Here is an 18,191-nt window from a genome sequence, read left to right as displayed (position 1 = left end):
GCAATCTTTTCAAGCGCATTGAATTGTCCAGAATCCTTTGCTACTCTGCCCCAATTAGATCTTATTATCCAAGCAGGATGAGGCCTTCTTATCAAAATACACCACTTCACATTGAATCTAATTTGCCAAATACACTACCATCTATTTATGTCTTCCTGTATTTATTTGAATTTCCAGATTTATTTGATATTGAACAACAAATTCACAGTGAGATCAATGTTGGCAAGGTAAGGATATTGGAAGAGATGCTGAGAAAAAATGAATTCTTAAATATTTGTATATTAATATATTCTTTTAATTTTCACTGCAGTTGTGCCAGATCAGAAAATAGCAATCAACCTAAAACACCTTAGGCTAAGATTTACAACTCCCTTGTTGCTGGTTTCTTAATAGATCTAGATAGGAGTATTGTTCCATGATTCACTGCAACAATAGTGTCAATGGGTTATTAATCCTGAGCCCAAGCTACTGGTCTGGAGACATGGGTTCAAACCCTACCATGGCAGCTGGTGAAATTTGAATTCAGTTAATAAATCTGAAATATAATGCTAGTCTCAGTGACCATGACAACTATTGATTGTTGTAAAAAACCATCACCACATAGAACATAGGAGCAGGAGTAGGTCATTCGGCCCTTCGAGCCTGCTCCGCCATTCAATATGATCATGGCTGACCCTCTATCTCAATGGCACGCTCCCACTCTTTCCCCGTACTCCTCGACACCTTCGAAGTCCAGAAATCTCTTTATTTCCTTCTTAAATATATTCAGTGACTTGGCCTCCACAGCCTTATGTGGTAGAGAATTCCATAGGTTCACCACCTTCTGAGTGAAGAAGTTTCTCCTCATCTCAGTCCTAAATGGTCTACCCCATATCCTGAGACTGTGACCCCTTGTTCTAGACCCCCCCAGCCAGAGGAAGTATCATCCCTGCATCCAGTCTGTCCATCCCTGTCAGAATTTTAAAGATTTCAATTAGATTATTTTTTATCCATTCACAGGATGTGGGCTTCGCTGGCTGAGCCAGCATTTATTGTCCATCCTTAGTTGCCCTTGAGAAGGTGATGGTTAGCTGGCTTCTTGAACTGCTGCAGGCCATGTGGTGTAGGTTAGGGAGGGAGTTCCAGGATTTTAACCCAGTGACAGTGAAGGAACGGCGATATATTACCAAGTCAGGATGGTGAGTAACTTGGAGGGGAACTTCCAGGTGGTGGTGTTTCCATCTATCTGCTGCCCTTGTCCTTCTAGATGGTAGTGATCGTGCATTTGGAAGGTGCTGTCTAAGGAGTCTTGGTGAATTCCTGCAGTGCATCTTGTAGTTGGTACACACTGCTGCTACTGTAGGTCAGTGGTGGAGGGAGTGAATGTTTCTGGATGTGGTGCCAATCAAGCGGCTGCTTTGTCCTGGACGGTGTCAAGCTTCTTGAGTGTTGTGGGAGCTGTACTCATCCAGGCAAGTGGGGAATATTCCATCACACTCCTGACTGTGCCTTGTAGATGATGGACAGGCTTTGGAGAGTTGGTAGGCGAGTTACTCGCCACAGGATTCCCAGCCTCTGACCTACTCTTGTAGCCACAGTATTTATATGGCTAGTCAGTTCAGTTTCTGGTCAATGGTAACCCCCAGGATGTTGATAGTGGAAGATTCAGTAATGCCATTGAATGTGAAGAGGCGATGGTTAGATTCTCTCTTGTTGGAGATGGTCATTGCCTGGCACTTGTGTGGCATGAATATTACTTGCCATTTGTCAACCCAAGTCTTTGGATATTGTCCAGGTCTTGCTACATCTGGACATGGACTACTTCAGTATCTGAGGAGTCGAAAATGGTGCTGAACATTGTGCAATCATCAGCGAACATCCTCACTTCTGACCTTATGATGGAAGGAAAATCATTGATGAAGCAGCTGAAGATGGTTGGGCCAAGGATACTACCCTGAGGAACTCCTGCAGTGATGATCTGGAGTTGAATTGTCTGACCTCCAACCACCCCAACCAACTTCCTTTGTGCTAGGTATGACTCCAACCATGGGAGTCTGATTCCCCCTGATTCTCATTGACTCCAGTTTTGCTAGGGCTCCTTGATGCCACAATCGGTCAAATGCAGGCTTGATGTCAAGGGCAGTCACTCTCACCTCTCATTCTTCTAAACAGTGAATACAGGCCTAGTCGGCCCAATCTCTTCTTGTACAATAATCCTGCCATCCCAGGAATCAGTCTGGTGAACCTCGGCTGCACTCCCTCTATGGCAAGTATATCCACTAATGTCCTTTAGGGAAGGAAATCTGCCATCCTTACCTGGCTGGCCTACATGTGACTCCAGACCCACAGCAGTGTGGTTGATTCTTAATTGCCCTCTAAAATAGCCTAGCAAGCCATTCAGTTTAAGGCCAATTAGGAATGGGCAACAAAAGCAGGCTCTGCCAGCAACACCCACATCCCATGAAAGAATAAAAGGAAAAAAAAAGTCTCCCTCCCAGTGTTGTGGTATCTTTGATGAATGAGTCACAGGAGGCTCAAGTACAGGTTATGATCGTTCATTTGAGCAATTGCAAGGAGAGAGGCACCTCAAAGCATCTTGAGGTAGAACGCTGCCAAACTACAAGCATACAGCTTATTTTATATGCTACTGATCATGTACAAGAACATTGTTCAAATTCCAATTTTGTCAGCATATATATCCTCTTTTATGCCGGCAGAGACCTCTCCCTCTATCTAGGCTGGGACCATCTGTCCTTTCCTTATCTGTCGAAGATCACATTTAATCTATGGTGTTGTCAACCTCTGACTCCAGTCCGGCTCCCAAGGCCTTTCTGTTGTTAGCAGGTCCTAAGGCTGTGCAAGGTTCATCTGGTAACCTGTAACTGGTAACATGCTTGGTAGCACAGGCTGCCCGGAGATTTTAAGCAATTCATTCCCTTTCAATAAATTCTTACTGCATTCCCCCTAACACCTGTAACCCCCTCCCTCTCCACATATCACAGGCAAGGGGAGAGGCTGCAGGGTGAGAGCCGTACTGGAGAAGGAGGGTATCCCAGGGTGTGTGTGTCAGGGCACATGTTGATCTGTGCAAGTGGCTTCAAGATGATGAGGGCTGAGGAGCAGAAACAACAACTTAAACTAAGGGTGGGAGAACTAAGACACTACCAACTGGGATCCTGGAAATTAGCAGGAAGGCAAACAGTATCAAAGTCTGCCCCAAAGTATGGTTAGTTTGAATGTTCTGCTTTGTGTAGAGGATTAGAGCTGGTAGTGGCAGTGTGGTGCAGCTATCCCAACATTATTAGACTCATGGGCTAAACCCAGTACATTTAGCGAGAATGATGGAGATAATTGAATCTGACTGGATGGATTTGTGACATCAATGGTAAATAAAGGAGAAAGGGCTTCTCTTAAGTATGTGACAATTTGGAACATTGAAGCCGATGATTTTCATAGGAAATACTGCATAATTACAGGCCATTCAGCCCAGCCAGTCCATGCCAGTGTTTGTGCTCCACTCAAAACTCCTCCCATCCTTTCTCATCTAACCGTATTAACATAACCCTTTATTCCCTTCTCCTTCATGTGCTTATCTAGTTTCCTCTTAAATCATCTGTATCATTTGCCACAACTGCTTTCTGTGGTAGCGAGTTCCACATTCTCACCATTCCCTCACCACTTTCCTGCCTATAATGCTATGAATTAGAATTTACCCCAAGGTAATAAAACAGTGAAGCAAGAAAATTATTTTCAGTACAAGCAATATTAGCTGGATATAAAGTATTGTGTTAGTGTAACCTTATGTTATGAGATTAAAGACTGGAATATATTATAGGCAAGGGAAGAGGCTGTAGGATGAGAGCTGTACTGGGGAAGGAGGATATCCCAGGGCGTGTGTGGGGTCACAGGTTGATCTGTGCAAGTGGCTTCAAGATGATGAGGGCTGAGGAGGCAGTCTTCAGAGGAGATGAGGCCAGATGGACATGTGAAGGTATGTGTGTGGGAATAGTGCGATATCCCTTGAGCTGGCAGCGAGTGAGGTGCCAGTGAATGTGTGATGGGCTTGACTGTGTGAGTTTAGAGTGATGAGATGGTTACCATACCCTGGCTGCATGAATGAGATCATTCATCCTCTGTCTGCATTGAATGGCCAACCTCTTCTGTGCAGCATTGGCACTGATCACCACTGCCACTGCCTCCCAAGCCGGAGTGCTAATGTTGCTGCCCCTCCTGCGGTCAGAGTGGGATAGAGGTCATCACAGCGGGCGTCCGTGGAATCCAAAAGGTGCCCAAGGGCTGTAGTCTTCTTGCCTTTCGGGCCATGCCCTCTTTGCTGCAGCCCTGAGCTGGAAGCATTGTGCGCGGCTGGACTTTACATGTGGTGCCTGGAGTAATGAAGCGACAAGGTGATGAGATGGCAGGTGAATCGGAGCCCGCCTGCCATTGAAATAACATTGTTTTTCCTGCCCGTTACCTCAATTAATGCAAATCTGGGACGATTCTGCTCTAGGTTTCTTTGTTCTGTTATATCTCAGTTTCCCTGTCACCCAAATTTAACTAATTCTTTGAGCTGTGCTGCATGTATATACTTTGTCCCTTCTCATTATATGCCAACCATCCCATCATGCTCTATGTTTATGCTAAGCCATTTAGCCTGTCATGGTACACTATTCTACACCCCATGCAGTGTTCATAGAGTTGAACACATGCTCCATGGTTGACTGCATTGCTTCAATAGATCTGAAATGAGGGGAAAGGGACAAATGTTAGCAATTAGTGGCAAGAGAAAATAGTAGCAGATGACTGGCAGCTCTAAGGAATACCAGGTTGTCATGCAGTGTGTATGAGAGAGAGTTCAGTGCCAAGAGAAAAGAAGAGGAAGTTGGCCCAACATTCTTCGCGGTATATCCTCCGGCCTCACCATCTGCTTCTTACTCTCTTACTGTCCATAATGTTTATGGTGGTCTCCACCACTGGCATGACACTTTTCATAGATGGCACCTCTACTGTGGTCCATGTCAGGTTGTCCAGCAAGAAGGGTAGGTGTGTTAGTCCTTCAAACAAGAGCAGGACCTGTTTCTGGCTGGGGTGGAGGTCACCTCAGATGATAGGTATTGCAGGGTCACGGTAACCTGGACTAATTTTAATCTGAAGGAGGGGAGAGGAATTTCCCAAATTTTTTTACTCCAAATTGGCCTGCGTTTGTAATCTACTTTGCATCTCTCACAGACGGTGGGTTAGCAGTGAATGTATATATAATGATGTAGTCCCCCTGCTATGGTAATATTGTTAAAATTCAAGCTGAGGTTACCCTTGGACAAGCCTGATCCCTGCGTGAAACCCAGCTTGATAGGTCCTAACTTTTACTTTGTTTGTTTAGATATGTGGAGAGTAGCTACTGAACAGAGGCATAGGAGTCAGCTGATGAACTTTTAACAAAAGAATAGAACATTTATTCAACCAGAAAAGATGACCTATATTACAATACCCCTTCACCCACAACTAGACCTTTACAGATGTATACAGATTTGTAAGGATAACACAAATTACAAAAGCTATCTTATACTCTAACGTACACAGTAAATACCCAGTGCTTGTAAACCTATGGCACCTTGTGGTCAGACACACCACACTCTGAAACCAAGTGACATATGCCACATCAAACTGATGTGTTGGATCTTTCCTCAACTCCCCCAAGACACTTGTCACACCGCAAGCCAAGCAGTCTCACTGAACCCCGTCTTTCACACGAGGGTTTCCAATCTCCACTCTCCAGGACCTTGCCTTGGAATCTTTTCCCAAACCAACACTTTCTCTGAGACACCTTCCACAAGGGTTCACCTCCAGGGTTTCGAACTCTTGTTCTGATGTTCCTCTTCCCTGGGTTCACCGCATACATTCAAGTTGTCTTCCATGCACTCTCTCTCACCAACTCAGCGTACACCACTGCTTCACATGCCCATAGCAAAGAGTTACAGATCTTCATTTGTTTCTTTGAACCTTGTTGCCTCTTGCAAGCTGTTCTTACTTTAAATCTGAAGCTTGGATCCTCTCTCTCTGCCCCTCACTCTTAACTCCACTTAACAGGACCTTTCCCCAGGTTCCTGTCCTTCCTTTAACTAGAAGGTCTTCTTTGGACTTTATCTTCTTCCACTTCCCTTGACTTTTGGGGTTTTTCTTAGCTTCGGACTTGCTATCTGACCCCTTCTAGGTGCTTCTGCTTCATAGTTACCTTCAAACCAACTGAACTCAAACAGCTTCCAAAACAAACTGCTGTCTTTCTTCTTTTGTCTGTGGAAGGAACCTGCCTATCTGCTTCCCCTGTTGTTAGGCAACAGCACTGTTCTTCCTACTCTTGTGTGTTTACTTTCACTTTATAGGGGTCATAAACGCCTTAGAGATGCAATCAGCCTTTTAAAGTGAAACTAAAACTCCACTTGACCTTTCTTAACACACAGACACAGAAATACAAATCAAACTTAAAATTTAAAGCTAAAACTCATTCCTAACACCCACAAACACAAGTATAATTTACTTAAACTATCTCTATTTCCTAACAATATTGAAAGATCTTTTAATCTTATGTTTTGCCTTTGCAGTTGTATATTTTTCCTTCTTTGTCTTTCTGATCATTTATTAATATATTTTTGCATGATCTGAGATCCATATTTGTGAACCTCTTCTCCTTTCTCCCTGTAGCATTTGTTTAGCTTGTTTTTCCTTTTTATTTCATCTTTGTTTGTTTGTGAAACCATTTAGAGTCACACTTATTCAGTCTCAGCTTGCCAATCTTGGGCATGTACTTAGCTTGCATGGCCAGTGTTATTTTTTTAAAAGGTGTTCCATTTCTATATACTGAACAGTTCTTGAGCATCCTCCCTCAATCCATTAGTCTTAAATCTACCCTCTTCCTATTGAATTTAGCCTTTTTAAAATGATAAACCTTGCTCCTGGTCTTAGGCTTAATTGTGTCCCAGTTCATATTAACATTGATGATTCTGTGGTCACTGCACCCTGTAACTCTTTCGAGTACAAACACGTTTCCATCTGTTCCAATTCAGATGAAGTTACTTTGTTTCATAGTTTTGCCATGGTGAGATTTGAACTCTTGATCTTGGGGTTACAAACCCAGAACCATAACCACTTGGCTATTTGAGTTGCTATCTGCACAGGTTTGACAGCCAGGGCCAGCTGCGAGGGAATGAAAACTAGAGGCTGGTTTAAAAATGTGACCTACTGTGGTGTATTTAACAGAACTGGGTCAGGTCAGTATGAATGGCTACTCCTGAATCCATACCATGCTACAATCTTGTGGTGTTTAATGGCAGAAACATTAATGGTTATGGTAAAAGCATCCTAATTGCACTAAAGCTCACCTCTTATGCATGTTTGGACCAAATTTTTTGAGATGAATTATAACTGTGGCAGCTCCAGCTGTCACCTGGAAATAGCGTTAACATTACTGCTCTCAATACAAATCTAATATCGGTAAATTGACAGCCTCCTATAAAGTAATACATGAAAACTACAAATTCACTACCTTTGCCATTACTTTAAATCATTGTGCGTTTCTAGTTTACTGAAATGTTTTTGTTTTAGATCACAGCGGATGAAATTCGTCCATTTACTTCTATCAAGTTGCCAATCATCTTTGTATCTTTAATCCCTGGTGAAGTACACACAGGTTTTGAGATAACGTTTTCTGATCCAACATCCGAAAATGTAAGTCTTGTATTCTGGTCAGTTGATTGTATATGTATCTTTTGGAATAATGGACAAACCATAAAATTTGGAATGATGGTTCAGTTGGTGGGATGCATGCCTCTGAGTCAGTAAATAGTGCATTCAAGTTTCTGCATGAGCTTGAGCCTATAGGACAGAATTTTCCTCACTGCCCTCTGGACCCAATGTCAGGGCCAAATGGGGGTCAGAAGCCTGCACTGTTTTTTTTGGGGGGGGAACAGTCACCCACAGTGATTTTTCCTGAATCGGCCAACTAGTGACCAAAGGTTATCATCCAATTAAAGTTGGTGGGCAGGTTCTCGAAGCTGGAGGGCCTATGAGACACCCTCCAGTTCAGAAGAAGCAGCAGGTTGCTTTTTCAGGTCAGTAAGGGGGAGGGTATCTCCATTTTGATGCACCCACTCTCCAACTTTGTGAAGTTTTAAATAAAAAATTAGACTGAACAGCCATTGTGGAAGGGCAACCAATCCACAGGGCAGTCTGTGGCTCCAGTTGAAGCCAGGCAGGCAAGGAGGGCTTCAGAGCCTTCCTGGAGTATCCACCCCCCGCCACCCACCCTGCTGCAAAAAAGTAAGATTTACATGCATCTGCCAATCTATGGGTACACTTATCAATAGTTAGCCCGTAATTATACTAATTCCACAAGGATTAACCTAACAGTGGCTTTAAACATTCATGCCAGAAAAACATGGCTTCATTTTATCTGCTAAATATAACAGCATGGCATAAGAAGTTAGTTGATACACAGGGGAAGTTTTTTGTCATTAGCAGTCCTGGTACACTACACTGGCAATATATATATTGGAAAATCACATATACGTGTCACAAAGCATTCCCTCCATCATGGGCATTGGCCCCTGACTTTCCAATATATGTTCTGCCTTTTGAGGCATAAGCTGAAAATTTATCCCATCTAATTTATATTTACAGAGATGAGGTGATTTTTTTTTTACTCTCAGAGAGTTGTGAGTCTCTGGAACTCCCTTCCTCAAAAGGTAGTGGAAGCAGAGCCTTTGAATATTCTTAAGGCAGAGGTAGATAGATTCTTGATGAACAAAAGGATGAAAGATTTTCGGGGGTAGACAGGAAGTTACATTCAGATCAGTGTGACCTTACTGAATGGTGAAGCAGGCTCCAAGGGACCGAGTGGCCTAATCCTGCTCCGAATTCATATGTTCGTATATATTTTGCTGTGCTCCTGCATACTCTTGCAAAGAAAACCTTTATACTAAAAATATACTATTAGTATGTATAAGTATTCAGAAGTACTAATATTTGAACTATACCTCAGGATAGCCCCTTAAGAAATTTAGGGGATAAATTTCTTTAGGGCTTTTCCCACAGGACTTCTGTAATCTTGGAGGAAGTTCAATGAAAAGTCATGACAGAGGAATCGATTCTCCCGAGGAATTTCATCCCCTCAGCCCAGAAAATCATTGCCTAATAACTAGAGCTAAAGCAATCACCAGACTGTCCTCTGCATTGTTTCCTCTGTTATAAACTTCAAGGCTTTTTTTTTATTCTTTCATGAGATGTGGGCATTGTCAGCATTTGTTGCCCATCTCTAATTGCCCTTGAGAAAGCGGTGGTGAGCTGCCAGTCCATGTGGTGTAGGTACACCCACAGTATTGTTAGGGAGGGAGTTCCAAGATTTTGACCCAGTGACAATGAAGAAACAGTGATATATTTCCAAGTCAGGGTGGTGTGTGGCTTGGAGGACAACTGGCAGATAGTGGTGTTTCCATCTATCTGCTGCCCTTGTCCTTCTAGGTGGTTGCAGGTTTAGAAGGTATTGTCGAAAGAACCTTGGTGCGTGGCTACAGTGCATCTTGTATGTGCTACTCAGTGCTACCATTGTGCATTGGTGGTGGAGGTAGTGAATGTTTAACATGGTGGATGGGGAGCTGATCAAGCAGGCTGGTTTGCCCTAGATTATGTCGAGCTTCTTGAGGGTTATTGGAGCTGCACTCATCCAGTCAAATGGAGAGTGTTCCGTCACACCCCTGACTTGTAGATGGTGAACAGGCTTTGGGGAGTCAGGAGGTGAGGTACTCGCCCCAGGATCCCCAGCCTCTGACCTGCTCTTGCAGCCACAGTATTTATATAGCTGGCCCCATTTAGTTTCTGGTCATTGGTAACCCCCAAGATGTTGATGGTCAGGGACTCTTATTGGAACACATAAGATCCTGAGGGAAATTGACAGGGTGGATGCTAAGAGGATAGGCGGGATTTTCTGCACCCGTCTGCTGCCGTGATCTTCTGGTCCTGCCGCAAATCCTGGCGCCACCTCGCCTGCGATGGGACCGGAAAATCCCAGCCTATGTTTCCCCTTGTGGGAGAGACTAGAACTAGGGGTTCAGTTTAAAAATATGGAGTCTTCCATTTAAGATGGAAATAAGGAGAAATTCTTTCTCTCAGAGGGTCATTGGTCTGTGGAATTCTGTTCCTCAGAACAACTGAGGCTAAGCCATTGAATATTTTTAAGGCTGAGTTAGATTCTAGATCAACAAAGGAGTCAAAGGCTTTGGGCATAGACAGGAAAGTGGAGTTGAGGCCACAGTCAGATTAGCCATGATCTTATCAAGTGGCAGAGTGAGCCAAGGAGTCAAATGGCCTATACCTGTTCCGAATTTGTATGTTTGTATATGTCCATATGATTCAGCAATAGTAATGCCATTGAATGTCAAGAGAAGATTGTTGGATTCTGTCTTGTGGGACATGGTCGCTGCCTGGCACTTGTGAAATCACTTTAGTCAAGCGAATAGCATAGGATAGAATTCTTCGGTCGGTGAGCAGGGGTGGGTCCAGCTCGCCGACAAGTGGGTGTCCCAACATCACCATGCGTCATTTAGGTTTTCAGTTCGGCGGGCGCGCAGCCAAGTTGGCTGCGCACCCGCTGAACTGTCAAAGGCCTAATAAGGCCATTTGAATAGTAATTAATTCAATTAGTTGAGCTGCCCGTCCAACCTTAAGGTTGGCGAGCAGACGAAGAACCCAGGCGGCCTTTGCATTTTTCATGAAACATGAGGTTTCATTGAAGTGTTTTAAAAGTCAACAAAAATTTTAAAAATAATTCTTTCACATGTCCCAGTTCATGTGACAATGTCACATAAGGGGGCATGTTTTAAAAGTTATTATTTCCCTCTATTTAAATTTACACATGTCAAACTGATCTTCCTGAGGCACCTCTGTGCCTCGGAGATCAATGCGCTCTTTCGTGCGTATGTGTGAAAGAGCGCATGGAACAACTCAGGGAATTCCTCCCCCCCTGCACAGGGAGTGCTCAGTGCTTCCGGTCAAGCGTCACCCTGGATGGGCCTGAATTGGCTCGCCCATGTAAAATGGTGGCACGTCTCCAATCGGGGCGCCGATTGGGTTTGCGCCCGGCCCTGCCTACCCCTGCACAACCCCCCCGACAGGGGGAAAATTCAGCCCCTAATCACAGAAATCAACCAGCCTGCACATTAAAAAATTCTACAAAGAAAAAATAATTAACTTTGTTCAATCAGATTGTTTAATTTGTTACTTTGTGCACAGAAAGTTTGATCAGTAGTAATTTTAAAATAGAGACAAAGACTGTGTTCAGAAAATTATTTACATTAACAAGCTGCCATTGAATAATTCCAAGAGATAAAAACAAAAACAAATAAACTATGGATGCTGGAAATCCAAAACAAAAACAGAATTACCTGGAAAAACTCAGCAGGTCTGGCAGCATCGGCGGAGAAGAAAAGAGTTGACGTTTCGAGTCCTCGTGACCCTTCGACAGAACTGTCGAAGGGTCATGAGGACTCGAAACGTCAACTCTTTTCTTCTCCGCCGATATTGAATAATTCCACTAGGCAGCACAGTTGAAAAAACATAAAGCAGTTCTTGTATGGAACAGTTCACTTCTTGTGGATTGTAGGTCAGGTACTTACTACTGCATTAAACAAAAATCATTCAACTGCTCTTAATGAAATATGCTCAGAATAAATGCTGTTCTCATTTAAGTTGAAATCAAGATTTTAACTTTAGGACTGTTCTGTAGTAGGAGAAATGTAAGGCATTTACGGGTATTGAGTGTGCTTCAGCTTCTCCCATTTTACTTGCAGGTCACCAAAATGTTGATTGATCACCCTTCTCCATCTCCTCCTGTCAGCACCTATTCCACTTTCAGTCCCACTGAGTTTAAGTCTCTCGCCACCACACCTTTCCATCTGGTCTTACATCATTGTCTTCTCCTTCCTGGCAATCCCAACTCCATCGTCTGTCTCACCGCATGTCCTCTCACTTCACTATAGATGACCACACCATTTCAATCTCTTCTCAGCTACTTTCTTCCATGCTGCCACAACCTCCACTGACCCCCTGATGTATAGCTTATGTTATAAAGTATACAGGGTTCAAATGTCTTTAACTCACATTAGGGAGAAAAACCAACAGCAGACTAAAATAAATATTGGTTACATTGAGGAGTTGGATTTCTGTGGTGCTCTCTGAATGCTATTGAGAAGTTGATTAATGACACCATTGCTCAATTCTTTTATATAATTGATAACATTGGCTTGAAGGTCTCTCACTCCTGTTTTTGCTATCAGATTCTGGGGATCCATTGATCACATAACCAGTATTTTTATAACCCCAGTTTTAATCAGAAGGTTCCAGGAATCCGTTGTGCTGTTTCTATCATGCAAACCTCCTTTATAAACCACTCAGCTTTGTGGGATTTCCCTATATCTTGTATATTGGTAGGGGTTGAAGAGTCACACCCTTTGCTGATTCTGTTCCATTCGATGCACAAGATGTATAAGGGTCACCAGCCATCCCTTGATTGTCCCAGTGATAGGATATATAAGAAAATGGCTTTTAAAAATATTTGAATATTTATAAAACAATTTTTTTCTGACTTGAGATTGAATTATTCTGTTTCTTTTCTGTTGCAAAGCAATAATGTTCTTGGACTTGTTGCAATTTTTAAATTAAACATAGCAGGTTATGCAGGTTAGCCCTGATAATTTATTTATTTCCACTCTTAAAAATAGATATTCATTCAGGCTCGAGCAAAGGCCATTGAAACACCAGTCTGGTTATCAAATCCTAACATTGACTTGAAAATCTGCATGTATGACCGGCTTTACCAAGACTCCATTTGTGCTCACAGTAGGTAAGCTGATAAGAAGAGAATGACCCTTTGTGGTGGAGTGGATTTGGTGTCAAGAGATTGGAAGTGTAATACAAATAGTGAGTCCGCAAGGGATAACAGCACACAAGTACTTCTCATTTAGTTATAACCGACACATTTCAAAGAACAATGACTTGTGACGGTCAGTTTGAGCTCTGTGGCTTTCCTAAGAACATTACATGAACACTGTAGGATTCAAAACAAAAACAGAATTACCTGGAAAAACTCAGCAGGTCTGGCAGCATCGGCGGAGAAGAAAAGAGTTGACGTTTCGAGTCCTCATGACCCTTCGACAGAACTTGCGTTCGAGTCCAAGAAAGAGTTGAAGTGTTCTGCTTCTATCACTGCTTGTTTGTCCCTACAACCACACCCCCCCCCCCACCTCTTTGTCTCTCTATCTCTCCGCCCCCCACACACACACCTTAAACCAGCTTGTATTTCAACTCTTTCTTGGACTCGAACGCAAGTTCTGTCGAAGGATCATGAGGACTCGAAACGTCAACTCTTTTCTTCTCCGCCGATGCTGCCAGACCTGCTGAGTTTTTCCAGGTAATTCTGTTTTTGTTTTGGATTTCCAGCATCCGCAGTTTTTTTGTTTTTATCACTGTAGGATTCAATTTGCCTTTTTCCTCCCACGTTGCTTATGCTTTCCTTAGCATTACACTTACTTGCCCTGATTCTTAGAAAACAACATTTCAAACAAAGAAATAACAATTGGATTTGGTTTTTTCAAGATCCTATGTCTCGTAATTTATTAATTTTACTTTGCTGACAAAAGCCCAGATGAGAATTATGAAGCACTATGTAGACTTATCCTTAAGGATGCTGCATTGTCAGTGTTTATTCTATTCTGTACGTATACAATATTACAGCGTGTAACTACTATGTTCCACAATACATCGGATGCAGGTTATAAAATGTTATTGAAAGGAGACATGCTGTCGAAGCTTTTCATCTTGCATTCATCAGGACAGAATTGCCAGAATACCAAATCTTAAAGGGAACAACAATTTACACTGCATGCGAAGAGGCTGATGATTAGTTGGCACATGGACTCTGATTGGTAGAGGCATTGCCTTGGAGAATGCACTAGGGAACAGTGTAACTGCCAAGCTTTAGCCAAGAAAACTCTGATTGGTCAAGGTGTTGCCATCGGGATGAGCCAGGGAAGGGCTGTCCCTCAGGTTTGTGTTTAGTTGAAAAAGGCGCAATATGTTCTTGCTATTTGCAAAGGGCAGAGCCCTGTGTGTGAATATATGTGGCTTCTACCATGTGTAAGCAAGCCATTTGCTCACCATGCAAGCTTGATGCTGAAGTAGGGTACATCAAAGCTATTCTGCAGGATAATGGCTACCCTGATCAGATCATTGCTCGCTCTATATTGCGTAAACTCCTGAATGGGCCTAAGGTTGCCATTTTCAGTCCTGAAAAGTGCCTGGTCTACCTCAGATTTTCCTGGAAGCGTAAGGTGTCTCAAAAATTTGAGCAACAGGTGAAGCTAGCCGTTTCATGCTGCTACCACACAGTAGCAGCACGAGTGGTATTCTCCACTAACAGGATGCTGCCATCAAGCCAAAAAGACGTTCAGATATCACACAGATGAGTAATGTGGTATATGAATTTCAGTGCCAATGTGATGCAGGTGTGTAGGCCACACATCCCAACCACTGGTGGATCACATCAAACAGCACATCCCTTCAGCTGTTCACAATAAGCAAAGTATTGACTGTACTCAACCAGACCATGCTTGTAAAATTCAGAACATAGCATCCAACAATAGATGTGATTCCATTTTTGGACAACATTCACTAAACAGTCCCAATTGTGCTAAGAGTTACACTGACAACCAATTTAAAATTATCAGTTGGGCTCACAGTGTGGCTCACTAACGCATGCTAGAAGCCACATATATTCACACACAGGGTCCTGTCATACAAACATACGAGTTAGGAGCAGGAGTAGGCCACTCGAGCCTGATCTGATTTTAACCTCAACTGCACATTCCTGCCTACTCTCAGTAACCTTTCACCCCCTTGCTTCTCAAGAATCTATCTACCTCTGCCTTAAAAATATTCAAAGATTCTACTTTCACCGCCTTTTGAGGAAGAGAGTTCCAAAGATTCGTGACCCTCTGAAAGAAAAAAATTCTCCTCATCTCTGTCTTAAATGGGCAACCTCTTTATTTTTAAACAGTGACCAGAGGAAACATCCTTTCCACATCCACCCTGTCAAGTCCCTTCAGAATCTTATATGTTTCAATCAAGTCACCTCTTCCTCGTCTAAACTTCCTTTGCAGAAAGAAGGAATGTGTTCACACCTTGCACCTTTTTTTAACTAAACAAAAGCTTGGGGTACAGCCATTCCCTGGTCCATTACATATGGCAATGCCTTGACCAATCAGAGTCAACTTGCCTGGTTTGAATTTAAATACAAGAGTTACATATTTGGTCCATGTTAAGTTATTAATAATACACTCTGTTGTCTCTCATTACAGTATCTATAATTTGCCTACTGGCAGTCTGCTACTTTTTGGAAGTATTTATACCTTATTTTATGCTGTTATTTAAGTCATTCCTCTTTGCTTCCTGCCAGGTCCTTTCTAGTGATTGATGTAATGTTCCATCATGTTTGCCTCTTGTTTTGTGTATTTTGGGAGCATCCTCCCCAACCAGAAATGGCCTTGTAAGCCTCCATTACAGATGTCTCCAAGACTTGTATATATTCATAAGGAAACATGATACTTATTTTGTTGGTTTTTATACTGCATTTGCACAGTTCACAATTGGATTAACAGACCGTACTTCATTAAGTAGTACATAGTAATTGAATGGTTTGTCAGTTGCCAGAGAATTAGTGAAGGATGATTATTACAGAGATATCATAACTGTCTGCTATTGTTTCCTTATGCCTAACAAAACTGCATTCTCAGGAAATGCACGCTATTAACCATGATTTCCCACCCACAATCTCATTAGCGGCCCCTTAATCTTTGCATTAATCATGTTTTCCTTCTATTTTTCCAAAAAAAGTACAATGTCAACTCCTTTGTGATAATTCCACATAGCTCAAGATAGGCACATTGTAAACCAGATTTATTAACCATTATTCTTATTTACTACTTCAAAAAGAAGCTCAGAAAATGGCAGTTTTCCCCTTTCATGAAACGTACAGGATTGGAAAAAAAATTGCTGATTTTAGAAACAAAGCCTTGCTCAGAAATTCTAGTCAAAGATTTTCAAGAATGTATCTAGAACAGAGTGGAACGTCAGCCCCTCACTTTGGCGGGATTGGAAATATAAAGCAAGATTTTCCTTTTTGGGTCAGGACTCTGACATCAGGGACAAACGCTGGTCCTAATCTGCACCATGTTGGGACCAGTAACCTAACATTGATTTTTGCAGAATTGGTCAATAAGTGGCCAGAGGGCTCACTGTCGAATTAAAGTTGGCGAGTGGGCTCCCAAGACTGGAGGGCCAATAAGAGGCTCTCCAGCAATAACACCTCGGCAAGCCCACCGTCTAAATTAGGAGCTGCCAATGACTGTGGCAGAAGAGAGGGGGTGCTTCATTGCAGAGGCACTACCTGAAGATCAGGTGAAAAATTTAATTTTAAAAAAGGTCACAGCTGCCTGGCCGTGATCATACAGGGACAACTCTCTACTGGATAGACAGTGGCCACATCTGTGGCAGTACAGCCATGACAGGTGCAGGTTGAGGGTCCCAAGTGAGATGAAATATGGCCACCCACCTCCCTCCAGGATGCTGCCCTGTTTAACTGAAAATCCCAGTTGGCGCAGGAGCGGGGCCTTAATAGGCCCCTTCATTACCTCAGTTGGCTACCCACTGCTAGTGAATTGTGAAATTATGCCCCTGCTCGAATTAGTTCATGCCCCATCGGTCTCCAAAAATCCTGTCCATAAGGCTGCATCGGGCCCAGGCACAGGACTGAACTGACCTTAAAAGCTTAACAATACTGTCACTTTCATTGGAGACCACCTTCTGGGATTGATTGCTTTTGGCAACCTTTTATAAATGTTAAATGCCCTCCAACATCCTTAACAATCCTGGATGCTGTGGCTAGACTATTACTTGCATCCATTGTTACTAGGGCACAAACTACAGAAACTACAGACACTTCCTCCTACCTCTCCCTGGACCATGACCCCACCACTGAACATCAAGCCATTGTTTCCAGGACTGTCACTGACCTCATCTCCTCTGGGGATCTTCCTCCCACAGCTTCCAACCTGATAGTCGCCCAACCTCGGATGGCCCGCTTCTATCTCCTACCCAAAATCCACAAACAGAACTGCCCCGGTAGACCGATCATCTCAGCTTGCTCCTGCCCCACAGAACTCATTTCTCGTTATCTTGACTCCCTTCTCTCTCCCTTTGTCCAGTCCCTTCCCACCTACATCCGTGATTCCTCTGACACCTTACGTCACATCAACAATTTCCAGTTCCCTGGCCCCAACCGCTTCCTCTTCACCATGGACGTCCAATCCCTCTACACCTCCATCCCCCACCAGGATGGTTTAAGGGCCCTTAGCTTCTTCCTCGAACAGAGGCCTGAACAATCCCCATCCACCACAACTCTCCTCAGTCTGGCTGAACTCGTTCTCACACTGAACAATTTCTCCTTCAACTCCTCTCACTTCCTCCACATAAAAGGTGTGGCTATGGGTACCCGCATGGGCCCCAGCAATGCCTGTCTTTTTATGGGGTATGTGGAACATTCCTTGTTTCAGTCCTACTCCGGCCCCCTTCCACAACTCTTTCTCCGGTACATCGATGATTACTTCGGTGCTGCTTCATGCTCTCGTCGGGACTTGGAAAAATTTATTAATTTTGCTTCCAATCTCCACCCCTCCATCATTTTCACGTGGTCCATCTCTGACACTTCCCTTCTCTTCCTTGACCTCTCTGTCTCAATTTCTGGTGATAGACTGTCCACCAATATCCATTACAAACCCACCGATTCCCACAGCTACCTCGACTACAGCTCCTCACCCCGCTTCCTGTAAGGACTCCATCCCATTCTCTCAGTTCCTTCGCCTCCGTCGCATCTGTTCCGATGATGCTACCTTCAAAAACAGTTCCTCTGACATGTCCTCCTTCTTCCTTAACCGAGGTTTTCCACCCACGGTCGTTGACAGGGCCCTCAACCGTGTCCGGCCCATCTCCCGCGCATCCGTCCTCACGCCTTCTCCTCCCTCCCAGAAACATGATAGGGTCCCCCATGTCCTCACTTATCATCCCACCAGCCTCCGCATTCAAAGGATCATCTTCCGCCATTTCCGCCAACT

The 18,191-nt window shown here is 43.4% G+C and overlaps 1 protein-coding gene across 1 annotated transcript in view; it reads left to right on the top strand.

The window, feature by feature from the left end:
• The window catches only part of cfap74 (cilia and flagella associated protein 74), a 346,673-nt gene that overhangs the window by 90,866 nt on the left and 237,616 nt on the right, over nucleotides 1–18,191 (top strand). Inside the window, exons 19-21 of the mRNA XM_041207020.1 lie at nucleotides 178–227; nucleotides 7,579–7,701; nucleotides 12,747–12,868. Of these exons, the coding sequence (XP_041062954.1) occupies nucleotides 178–227; nucleotides 7,579–7,701; nucleotides 12,747–12,868 (295 nt within the window). The remainder of the gene's footprint in view (nucleotides 1–177; nucleotides 228–7,578; nucleotides 7,702–12,746; nucleotides 12,869–18,191) is intronic.

The sequence above is a fragment of the Carcharodon carcharias genome, chromosome 15 (genome assembly GCF_017639515.1).
Source record: "Carcharodon carcharias isolate sCarCar2 chromosome 15, sCarCar2.pri, whole genome shotgun sequence".
Taxonomy (NCBI): domain Eukaryota; kingdom Metazoa; phylum Chordata; class Chondrichthyes; order Lamniformes; family Lamnidae; genus Carcharodon; species Carcharodon carcharias.
Note: the sequence above shows the minus strand (reverse complement) of the source record. Positions and strands in the feature narration are given on the sequence as shown.